The sequence below is a fragment of the Gallus gallus genome, chromosome 31 (genome assembly GCF_016699485.2).
Source record: "Gallus gallus isolate bGalGal1 chromosome 31, bGalGal1.mat.broiler.GRCg7b, whole genome shotgun sequence".
Lineage (NCBI taxonomy): Eukaryota > Metazoa > Chordata > Aves > Galliformes > Phasianidae > Gallus > Gallus gallus.
In genome coordinates, this window is record NC_052562.1 from 1275306 (window position 1) to 1286749 (window position 11444).

Sequence of the window (11444 nt, forward strand, 5' to 3'; positions counted from 1 at the left end):
TTCTGACACAATGGGATTTCATGCTTTTATTGATAAGTGTCACCTCTGCTGTGCTTTCCCCCTTCTTCTTGCAGAGAAAGGGGTGGATCGCCTCTCACTTTCTGACATTCTGTCTTATGTACAAACTTCAGAGCTGTGTATTCCAGAGGCCTTCAAAACACAAACAAGGAATTACAGTGGTCCCACAGCACGGCCATGCAGCATTCCCCATGGGATTGTGGCAGGAGGGGAACTGCAGCCAGAGCACCGCCACCGTGACAACTGAGCTGGCATTTCCCCTCCAAAGCCATGCCTTCTGCAGACAAAAAAATGCACGCTCAACCTGCAGGCCTCTGCAAGAGCACAGCTCACCTTCACTCTCCTCATTTCATCCACGTTGACATCTGCAGGGAGATCCTGAATGAGTGCCCAGCCATCAGCAGGGGAGAGACCTTCCCCAGCCACCAACACAAATGCCCCCATGGGCATCCTCTGCCAAAATCATCACCCTTACAGCTTCCTACAGCGGCTCCTGAGGTCTGCCTTGCAGCCCCAAGTAAATGCCCTGTGCTGTAGGGAGGCGGGTTTTGCTTCTGCACGATACTGGGTGGAGGCTGCTCTGTTGCTGAGAATGGTCCTCACCCAAAAAAGTGCTCTGAACAGACACATTTCCTCTGAAACACTGTCCGCTCAGTGTAGAGTTTGAAAGTGAAACTGTGGTAAATTCCCAGCAGTGTCAGCTACAGGAGTGGAGACTGTATAGCAGGGTGAAGAGAATGAGACCATATTTGTCTAGGAGGTTTAGAGAGATGATACCGGAATAGTATTGGGACCATATCCTGAAAAATTAACTTTATTAGCATTGATTGTCATGAGCACGTGGAGATAATACTGACTTAAAACACAGCATTTGGGATCATCTCTGCATTGTACTCAATGCCTAGAAAGGAAGGGTGCAAGGGACTGAAACTTACAGTAAGAATCGTGGTCGGCAGGAGATCCCTCAGCACTACCAGCACCATGGAGAGAGACAGAGAGAGCAGAGAGAAAAGGCATTGAGGTTCCACAAAGCATCCAAGGGCCACTGGAGATATTCCCAGGGAAAAGTGCCTCCATCTCCTATCGTACTGCAATCCCTCCTCTACACGAGGGAATCCACTGACAAAGCTCACACTGAAAAAGGAGCAGCACCCCAGGGTCCCAGATGCCCACCAATTACCCAGACCTGCCACTTCCTGCTCACCTACAGCATCTCTTCCCACAAGCACCTGAAAGAAGAAGAGTCCCACATCAGAGCTTTGACAGCCTCATGGATCCCACACAGTACCCAGAAGCCCATAAGCCCTGACCTTTCTTGATGATCCAGAAGGAGGCTGCAGACAGGAGCAGGGTGACAGCCACTGATGCCACAGCGATGACTATGGGGCCCAACGGGGTGTATGAGTCTGGGGACAAAGTGGAGTGATGGGGACTAATAAATAGGATGGGGACACGGGAATGTGATGGGGTCAGAGCAGGGTGATGCAGACAGTGGGGTGTGATGGGAATGTAGTGATGGTATGGGGACACAGGGAAGGGATGAGGACAACAGTAAGGGACAGGGTCAACAGGACCAAAGGGGAGCCTCTCACCGGCACGTGCTGTCTCTTCCGTGGATCTGGGCACAAGGCCTGGGGGGACAAATGGATGGGCTGAGTATCCCCCGAACTCTCACCTCTGCATGAACACGGCTCATGAGTGCATTGCTATGGGACAGAGCTTGCAGCCATAGGAAGGTGCCCACTGAGCCTGCCCTTCTCCTGAGACACATGGAATGATGTAGGTTCCCTTCAATCTGATTACTTAAACTATGCTGGATTTAAAAATGCATGGCAGAGATGCAACCGTGCACTGTATGATACTGCAGCACAATTCTCTACTTCACCTTGTGGATAAGAAAGGACTAGTATGTTGCTCTGCCTCTATGGGATGGGATGGCAGCATCCCAATTGCAAGACTCCACAATGCATTTCCCCTCCTGCTGCCATCTAAAGCCTCTTTTAGGTGGTTTTGTTGAAGGTGGAGGCACCCAGATCCCAAAGCACATCAACATCTGGCCATCCCCCCACTATGGCCACAGCATCGTCTTCTTGCTGCATAGGAACTCACACGGTGAGAAACCACCTCACACTTGGAAATCACCCGAGTTTCCATTCCTTATTCTCAAAACATTTTTTGAATAACCCTTGCAGCATCCCTTCCCAGGAAAGGGATTGTGCCAAAACCCTGCACCTGCTTCCTGAGCGTGGACACTGCAGTGCCCCATTTCTGCACCACGGGATGGAGAGGGAGACCATTCCAGAGCCCACGTCTCTCTATGACAGTTCTTGATCCAGAAAATCTATGTGGTGTTCAGTTCCCCCATCCCCTGCGTCCGCACAACCCTGGCGTCATGTCCCACCTGTGACCTGCAGGTCCAAGGGAGGGCTGAGGGGAGATCTCCTCAGCCTGTTTTTCATGCTCCTCTGCTGGTAGAAACATGTGTATGTCCCCGCACTTCTCTCAGTGATGTTCAGCAGCATGGAGCTCATGACCCTTCCCTCTTGGACCTTCACACTGTACACCTCCAACCCATCCTTGCACAAGACAATTCGGGTAGCAGGAAACTGCTTCTGAAAGACACATCGAGCCAGGACAACTTCTCCTTCCTGAGCACTGGATGCGTTAAGGACCAGGACTGGAGCCTGGAGAGTACCTGGAGAGATGGCACAGGGATTCCACCACCTCATTGGTTGCAAAACACATTGAATCACAAGGCACAGACAATCAGCACTCCAGAGATGGACATTGGGAATTCAGGGGGGAAAACTGCTTTTCTCTCTTCCCATATTCTCCCCCAGGATGTCTTCTTTTTCTGGACCCATTCTCACACTCACCATCAGCCCTGGAGGTGCAGGTGTTCTGGTTGCTCACACCAGTACCTGCACCACGGGACAGAGAGAGTTTTGTTTGGAGGGACAATGTCCTGCTCACCCAGATGTTCCCACCCATGTCCCCACGGAGGACTAGGCACCATCCCGTCTGCCTATCCCCATACAGTGTCTCTGAGAAAGCTCAGGTCCATTTGTGGTGCATTTGCTGCTTCAAGTACTGTTCCCTATCTTTCTAAAGCACCCAGCATTTGTAACTCACGTAGTTTTGGAGCACGCCTACACCCTTCACCTACTGCACCACTGCCCTCAGCACCATCCCAAGCCTATTTCTGGTGGGATTCCTGCTCCAGGCATGGTTCCCCACTTCACACAGCATCCCCAACTCACCAACCACCACCAGCAGCAGGAGGGCAGGGACACGAGGACACGCCATGGTCCATTGCGCTTCCCCCAACATCTTTTGGAGATCTCTTCTCACAGCGCCTACTTTGATGTCAGCTGGATACAGATGGACACTGGTTTGCATTGCAACCCCAGGACCTGTCCTGTGGTATTTTTCTAGCTGACAGAGTTACCCACAGTGAGAGACTGTGATGCAGCCCATGGTGCATCTGTTGTGTCTGCCGAGCTACCGCTTTTATTTGGGGACGTCAGACACCTCATCATGGTCTGTGTTTCCTGTTTCTTAAAGGGAGGAATCTTCTCCCTTCTCCCCCTTATGCCCACTTGCTCTTGCTGATCATGCCCTCATTCTGCATGCAGTGTCCCATCGGTCTCTTTGCGTCAGCTCTCCTCCTTGCTCTGTTTTCTTGCAACCTCCTGGCCATCTCCAGTCTATCACAGAGTCATCAAAGAAAATGGTTTGATTTGGAGAAGACCTGAAAGATTATGCAGTTAGCCATAGACTCATAAAAACCTACGGCCACTTTTAACCCATCCTTGAGCACCTCCAGGCATGCACTGCTTCAATGGGCAGCTGTGCTAGTGCCGCAACACCCTCAGAATCAAGAATTTTCTTCTAGCATCTAAACTGAATCACTCCTCTTTCAGTACAAATCCTTTCTCTTTTTTCCTATCACCATTAAACTGTGTAATCAGTTGCTGCCCTTGTTTATAAGCTCACATTAAATACAACATCTGGTTGCTTGACATGGCATCTCTTCTGCATTCTACTCCATCTCCCCCCTGTGTCCATGCTCCTTTGACTCTACTCTCAGCCCCATTGCACTGCACCCTTAAGGGAACATCCCAACAGTGAGAGGCCCAGAAGAAAACCAGTGCCTTCAGTGCTGCTACACACTCTCCACCACCTGCAGAACTCCACCACCTGCAGAAAGCGACTTTCCACTCAGTACTACTGCTGTAATCACCACAAGCAATTATCACTTCAATTACAATCTCAGCAGGAAAATTAACCTCTGCCTCTCCCCACTCCCCTGTGGGGAACTCATCCACTGGAAACTCTGGCCCTGCATCTGCCCATGATGCAACGTGTAGACCCACAAAACGTGGCAGAGCAGGACCACGGCTGCAGTTCTGCTCTCTGTGCTGAGAATGGAGGAACTCAGCTCAGGCCCTGCATCTGCCCATGGAGATGATCAACAGACCCACAAAACGTGACCATGTGCTGAGAACTCACTCTGTGGTGAGCAATGAACCTCCTGCGTGCTCAGAATCTGCCTGTGCTATTTTTGTATCCCCCTTTCTTTGTGCTCTCTGGCCTGGCCAGACTACAGCTTCATGCACACAGTAATGCCTCTTCTGTTTAGGAAGGAGAACTTTCCTCCCACACAAGATTCACCTGACTGCTGCCTCAGAAAGATGTATTTCTCCGTGATGCTTTGCTTGTGTGGAGCTGGGCTGGAAGCGGCATTTAAAAGAGCAGCAGCTGCACATCTGCAGTCTGAGGGACCAAAACCATAGAGGTGTGTGAGTGCAGAGGGCTGATGGGCTGCAAAGAACATCACCTCTTGCACGGCATGACCGCAGTTGCTTTGCTCTGGGCTGAATGACGAAGACAGGCCGAGTGTTTCCATTCAGGTGGGAAGGGCTTTAGGTCTATGGGGCAGGATTCCCCCTGCGTTTGTCCATCTTCCAGCTGGTTTTTGATGAAAGGTGCTGTAAGGTGCCTGCTAGCAGCACTGAGTGTGTCCTTATTCCTCAGGCAGAATGTCACTGCTCTGAGTCCCCCAGCAGGGCAGTTACTGCATGGCACAGATGAACAGAGAGCAAAGGCAAAGGCTAGGATTGTGTCACAGCCAGGCTGTGGTCCAAACACCTACAATGAATCCCAAAAGCACTTATGGGATTTTTTATCAAAAAATGCCCTTGACATTTTGTACCTTCTTCTAGTGTAGATAGCTCCCATCTGGTGATTATCTTGCACCAAGTCTTTAGAGCACTCCCTCAAGTGCTGCCATATTTGATGTGCTTTATCTCAAGGCAAGATGAATTATTAATCTCCTACTCAACCTGAGTCCATAGGTAGGGAATGTGAATGGTTAGCATGTGTTGCTGTGTCTTTTGAGATCTTCCTTACTTGACTTGCCTGCCTTAGCTACAAGGCTTACAGTTTCACTCAGTTCCTAGAATTCTCAGATGCTGAGTCTCTTCAGTCACCTGGATGGATTCTGCAGATTGGGTAATATTTTGATCAATCAGCAGAATACATAATGACTACATATACTCAGACTTAACATTAAAAAACACGAGTCACTCGCTCAGTCCTTGGAAGAAGATGCTGCTGGATATTATGCTGCCCATGAGCAGCCCACTGACATAGGAAAGATATGGGAGTTCTTGTTTGTTATAGCAACCATCCTACCAGGGGGGAAAACTGGGGGATAAATGTCATAGCTACACCAATTTGCAGGGACCTCAGGGCACTTTTCATGGTTTGATATCCCTTCTTTTGTGATCTCTGACCAATGATTCATTTATTGGGTATGCATTAGAAAGCAAGAGGGATTTATTTCGCAGTCAGTAGTAAAGAATTTTTAGCTATATGCCATTTTATTTGCCTCTGTGTTCATTGGCTTTTGATCCTATGTGTCACAGAGTGCAAATATTCCATCTTTTCTTGATCCATCCACGTAATACAGACACTTACCTGAAGAAATATCTGTCTGCCACAGAGGTACTCATTTGCCCCCATGAGACGCAAGGGAGCTTGATTCTGATAAGCCCAGACACACACACCTGTGAATATTTAAGGCTTATCTGGACCTTTGTGAACAAATTAAAATGTCATTTTAAAAAATTTTTGTTCCACATAGAAATCATGCAACTGCCATGAGATTGTCCAAGAGATAGGGAAACCTGAAAACCACACGGAGCCTTTGACAAACGAAAGCACAGCCTTCACAGTCTACAGAATAAGACCATAGCGGGGTGTGCAGCCCACTGCGGGGATTGCTACCATTTTCACTTTTGTTCTGCTGTTTAATCAGTCACTGATGTGGTGACAGAACAATGCCAGTCTCTGTGACACAGAGGCACACAAGATTTCCTTAGACTTCCCAGGTGATGGTGGTGTACTCCTTTTCCTCTGAATGCACCCTGAGAGCGCCCATCTGTCCAGAGGAGCTGTGACAGAATCTTTGTGCTTGCGGCTCACAGTGGGTACAAAAACCCATCCAGCCTGGGCATCTTCAGAGCTTCTTCCACCTAAAGCCACATCAGTAATGCAAACCATGGTCCATAACTTGATGATTTCTCTGATTCAAGAGCATGGTGAGCTTGATGATGCATCAAACAGCACACAGATCTGTTCTTGTGTGTACAGATCTGTGGATGGAGAGATGAGTACATGCGTGGTTGCATCACATAGTTTAAGTTTTTGTATGAATCATCTCTATACACCTTTTTGATATAACACTTATATTTACAGATATTTTAGCTGGTCCATTCATAAACAAGGTATTTATCTTATTGGCTAGATGTAACGGGAGAGGAAACTCCATAAACTCAAAGAGCCCCATGTTATGTCACTGGAGCCCTCTTCAGGGATACACAGTGGCTGCAACCCAATCCCAGTGCCCTTCCCACACTGCAGCCTATTGGGCTCTGCAGTTGGTCTTCTGCTTCACAGGAGTCTTGAAGGGGAAAAGAAAGCCCTGTTATTACGGCTGCAGCTGCAAGTCCTGCACAAGGAGGCTCCAGTTGCACCAGAAGGAGCTGCGCACATTGGAGAAGCAGGCAGGAGACAGTTAGCAAAAAATAAGAGCAGATTTGGGGCAGCACTTGCTTGCTAGATGGCCTCTTTCTTCTTCATCATTGTTGGTGAGATTTTCCCCCTCCACACTTTTTAAAACACTCAAATATGTTCTTCCAGCTCTTCGGATAGAACGATTTATGGAGCTTCTGAGGATAAACCACACAATTTTGGCAGCAGCAAAAAGGGGCTGCAGTTCTGCACAACAAGGGGAAGCGTTTGCAGAAATCAGAGAGGAAAGCGTGATTTGTGGCTAGAAAAAGTATCTCATGATTTGCCGTTTTTCTGTAAGTAAAGAGAACATAAGACAAGGAGATGCATGAGAAGGTGTACAAACAATAGAATTGCATGTCTGGGGAACATATCGCTTTGATTCCTGGGGGAAAAGGACCCAACTCACCTTGTCCCTTTGAAAGTGGACAACGGTGGCATCTGTGGGGGAAAAAAAACACACCATGAGTGCTCAGTACACATTTGGGAAGGGGGGAGACCCACCACTGGTTTGGGCAGCAGATCCCGGGCTCTGAACTGGCTGTCCAATCCCAGGAAGGAACATTTGGAGAAGCAGAGATGATGGCTTTGGGGGAACTTTCCCATCATTTGACACATTCTCTCTCGTAACAGAGCACAGCCTTCTGCTGTACAAAGAAATTTGAGCTGCAAACAGAGCAAGGTGCATACGTGCTGGCATTACATCCCCTGTCCCCAACCACAGCATCCTCCCTTTGCTGCTGCCTGCACTTGCAGAGCCATCTATTTCCCCACCGCTGTCCGTGTACGCAGCCACATCCTCCAGTGTAGGCCTGAGCCTTGGGCTGGGCTTGAAACAAACACCACAGGGAGGAGAAATGAAGAAGGGTGAACAGCAGAGTCTGAAGTGTGAGACCTACTGTACAAGTGGGATTTGTCACCACAAGCACTAGGATGAAAGCACGATGTAGAAATTGCCCTTTGATGAAAGGGTTTTGCGAGTCCCATCAGGAAAGGAACAGGTGGGATTGCAAATGGGAGTCCATGGGAAGGGGATCCCCATAGAAAAGGGCTGCTCAGCACTCACACTGTATTTCTCCGTAGTCGGTGGCTTCCATTTGCTGGCTGGGAACGTGCTGCTGCCTGTGTTGGAAAGGGAAATGGATTTGGGGTGTGTGTTTGCTGGGAAGGGGGCACAATTCATATTCACTTGAATGATGACTCCTTGCACTGGGCATTGCGTTCGATCCAACCCCATGGCAATCCCTCATCCTCCATGTGCCCAGGTGCTATTGGTAACGTTCCAATGAGGAAATGCCTCCTTCTACATCCCTGTGGCAATCTAAACCTCTATGTGTCCAGGGGTCGTTGGGGACATCCCATGAGGAAATACTTCCTTCTCCAATTCCGTGGAAATCCCTTCTTAGCTTGGGGGAACCCACAGATAATGCTGCTCTGCACAGCCAGCACCCCAGGGTCCCAGCTGTGCCTAAATGCCCCAGCCCTGACCAGACCATTTCTGCTCACCTTCGGCATCTCTCCCTGCAGGCACCTGCAAGAAGAAGCATCCCACATCAAAGCTGTGACAACATCATGGATCCCTCACAGTTCCCCCAAGCCCTCACCTTTCTTGATGGTCCAGAAGGTGGCTGCAGAAAGAAGGAGGGTGACAGTCATCGATGCCACCACAGTGACTGTGGAGTCCCACTGGATGTCAGGGTCTGGGTACAGAGTGGAGGAATGGGGACAGAGAAGAGCATTGGGGTTGTTGGAGTGTGGTGGATTCAGAGGGGACTGATGTGGACATTGGGGGTGTGCTGGGGATGTAGTGATGGGATGGGAAAAAAGGGGAAGAATGGGATCAACAGAAGTAAAGGGGTGACCCTCACCTGTGGGCGCTGTCCCTCCTGTGGAATCAGACACGTGGCCTGGTGGGACAAATGGATGGGCTGAGTGTCCCCAGCGCTCACAGCTCCACATGAACACAACCCCCAAGTGCATTGGTATGGGGCAGGGCATGGAGCCAACTGAGCCAGCTCTGCCCCTGGGACATGTGGGTTGCCGAGGGTTCTATGTGACCCTGCGGAAGAACAGTCTAAACCATGTTGAGTTAAGGAATGCATGGCATAGAAGCAACTGAGCATTGTATGATACTGCAGCACAACTCTCTACTTTCCTTGACCTTGGGGATAAGAAAGGACCAGTATGTTGCTCTGTCTCGATGGGATGGCAGCATCCCATTTGCAGGACTCCATAATGCATTTCCCCTCCTGTCACCACATAAAGGCTGTTTTTGGTGGCTTTGTTGCAGGTGGAGACACCCGGATCCCAAAGCACACCAACATCTGGCCATCCCCCCACTATGGCCATCATACCAACTTCTTCCTGAGTAGCAACTCACACAGAAAGGAACAATCTCACTCCAGGAAATCACCCCAATTTCCTTTCCATATGCTCATAAATACATTGGAATAATCCTTGAAGCATCCTTACCCAGGCTGTAAAGAGTCCATGGCCATCCTGTGCCCTTGCTTTCTGTGCCTGGGCACTGCAGAGCCCCAGTTCTGCACCATGGGATGAAGACCAGGTGACCCTTCCAGAGCCATCCTCTCTCTATGGCATCCCTTGCTGCACATGGGACATCCATGTGGTGTTCAGTCCCCCCATCCCCTGTGTCCCCACCACCCTGGTGTCATGTCCCACCTGTGACCTGCAGGTCCAAGGGAGGGCTGAGGGGAGAGCTCCTCAGCGTGTTTTTCGTGCTCCTCTGCTGGTAGAAACATGTGTATGTCCCCGCACTTCTCTCAGTGATGTTCAGCAGCATGGAGCTCATGGCCCTTCCCTCTTGGACCTTCACACTGTACACCTCCAACCCATCCTTGCACAAGATAATTCGGGTAGCAGGAAACTGTTTCTGAAAGACACATCGAGCCAGGACAACTTCTCCTTCCTGAGCACTGGATGCGTTAAGGAACAGGACTGGAGCCTGGAGAGTACCTGGAGAGATGGCACAGGGATTCCACCACCTCATTGGTTGAAAAACACATTGAATCACAAGGCACAGACAATCAGCACTCCAGAGATGGACATTGGGAATTCAGGGGGGAAAACTGCTTTTCTCTCTTCCCATATTCTCCCCCAGGATGTCTTCTTTTTCTGGACCCATTCTCACACTCACCATCAGCCCTGGAGATGCAGGTATTCTGGGTGCTCACACCAGTACCTGCACCGTGGGACAGAGAGGGTTTTGGTTAGAGGGATAACGCCCTGCTCACCCACATTTTCCTGCCCATGTCCCCATAATGGAGTAGGAACTATTTCATCTGTGTTTTTGCATACTGTATCTCCTCCATCTCCTTAGCATACCCAAGCCCAGTTCAGATGTGTTTTCAGTTCCAGATGCAGTCTCCTCAAATTCAAAATCAGACAGCATTCGAAACTCTCGAAATTTTGCTATGTGCCTACATTCTGTTCCTACTCATCTTCACCCTCAGCACCATCCAAAGTCTGTTTCTGTTCTGCTCCAGGCACGGTTTCCAGCTCCCCACAGCATCCCCAACTCACCGACCACCACCAGCAGCAGGAAGGCAGGGACACAAGGAGACGGCATGGCCCATTCCGACTGCCCCCGCATCTTTTGGAGATCTCCCCTCACGGTGCGTGCTTTGCTATGAGCTGGGTGCAGATGGTCACAGGTCTGTGTTGCGAGCTTACAACCTGTCCTGTTGTGTTTCTGCAGCTGACGGAGAGTTATTCACAGCGAGAGGCTGTGATGCAGCCCATGTTGCATCTGTTGCGTCTGCGGAGCAACCGCTTTTATTTCGGGACATGAGACACCTCAACATGGTCCGTGTTTCCTGTTTATTGAAGGGAGGAAACTTCTCCCTTCTCCCTCTTCTCTCCACCTCTTCTTGCTGAGCCTGGCCTCATTCTGCATGTGGTGACCCATCGGTCTCTTTGGGTCAGCTCTCCTCCGTGCTCTGTCTCCTCCCAACCTCCTGACTACCCCCAGTCTATCACAGAGTCCTAAAAGAGAATGGTTTGATTTGGAAGGATCCGTTAAGATTCTGCAGTTAACCATAGAATCATGGAATCCTACGTCCTCATTCAACCTGCCCCTGAGCACTCCCAGGGATGGGGCATGTACTACTTCTCTAGGCAGCCTGTGCCAGTACCTTACCACATTGAATCAAGAATTTCCTCCTAAAACCTAACCTTATTTACCCCTCTTCTAGTTTAAAACCTTTCTCTTTGTCCTGTCATAATCAAACCGTGCAATCAATCACTGTACATTTTGTTTACAAGATTCCTTGAAATACAACCTCTCTGTGTCAGGCAGGGCACCTCTTCTGTGCTTTCGCCATATTCCC

The 11444-nt window shown here is 49.6% G+C and overlaps 2 protein-coding genes across 7 annotated transcripts in view; both read right to left on the bottom strand.

Moving 5' to 3' along the window:
- Window positions 1–4077, bottom strand: part of LOC112531053 — a 53251-nt gene extending 49174 nt beyond the window's left edge. For 2 of the 3 annotated variants that reach the window (XM_040654423.2, XM_040654420.2), the window contains exon 1: window positions 3279–3504. In XM_040654423.2, the coding sequence (XP_040510357.1) occupies window positions 3279–3417 (139 nt within the window). In that variant the 5' untranslated portion in view covers window positions 3418–3504. Of the gene's footprint in view, window positions 1–156; window positions 384–953; window positions 989–1222; window positions 1248–1328; window positions 1425–1610; window positions 1650–2419; window positions 2940–3278; window positions 3505–3617 lie in introns of those variants that run through there. The other variant, XM_040654421.2, reaches the window with a different exon arrangement.
- Window positions 4078–5837: 1760 nt separating this feature from the next.
- LOC107049467 lies at window positions 5838–10866 on the bottom strand. Of its 4 annotated transcripts, none has more exons than XM_040654398.2 (10): window positions 10639–10866; window positions 10253–10297; window positions 9778–10071; window positions 9568–9702; window positions 8964–9002; window positions 8700–8723; window positions 8602–8626; window positions 8162–8217; window positions 7505–7536; window positions 5838–7389 (listed from the first exon to the last, which is right to left on the bottom strand). In XM_040654398.2, the coding sequence occupies exons 1-10, from the start codon at window positions 10706–10708 to the stop codon at window positions 7372–7374; spliced, it is 738 nt and encodes a 245-aa protein (XP_040510332.1). In that variant the 5' UTR covers window positions 10709–10866; the 3' UTR covers window positions 5838–7371. The 4 variants fall into 4 exon arrangements, with proteins under 4 accessions (XP_040510332.1, XP_040510331.1, XP_015128558.2 ...); XM_040654397.2 differs by having other exon boundaries at window positions 8700–8795; XM_015273072.4 differs by lacking the exon at window positions 9568–9702.
- Between the last annotated feature and the right edge of the window lie 578 nt (window positions 10867–11444).

Bases quoted from the DNA above. Each gene is read 5' to 3' on its own strand.
- LOC107049467 (XM_040654397.2), bottom strand. From the start codon at position 10,708: ATGCGGGGGCAGTCGGAATGGGCCATGCCGTCTCCTTGTGTCCCTGCC. The intron at 10,072-10,252 runs GTGAGTGTGAGA...CCATCTCTCCAG, and splicing joins CTGCATCTCCAGGGCTGATG to GTACTCTCCAGGCTCCAGTC. The intron at 7,537-8,161 runs GTGAGTGCTGAG...TTTCCCCCACAG, and splicing joins CGACTACGGAGAAATACAGT to ATGCCACCGTTGTCCACTTT.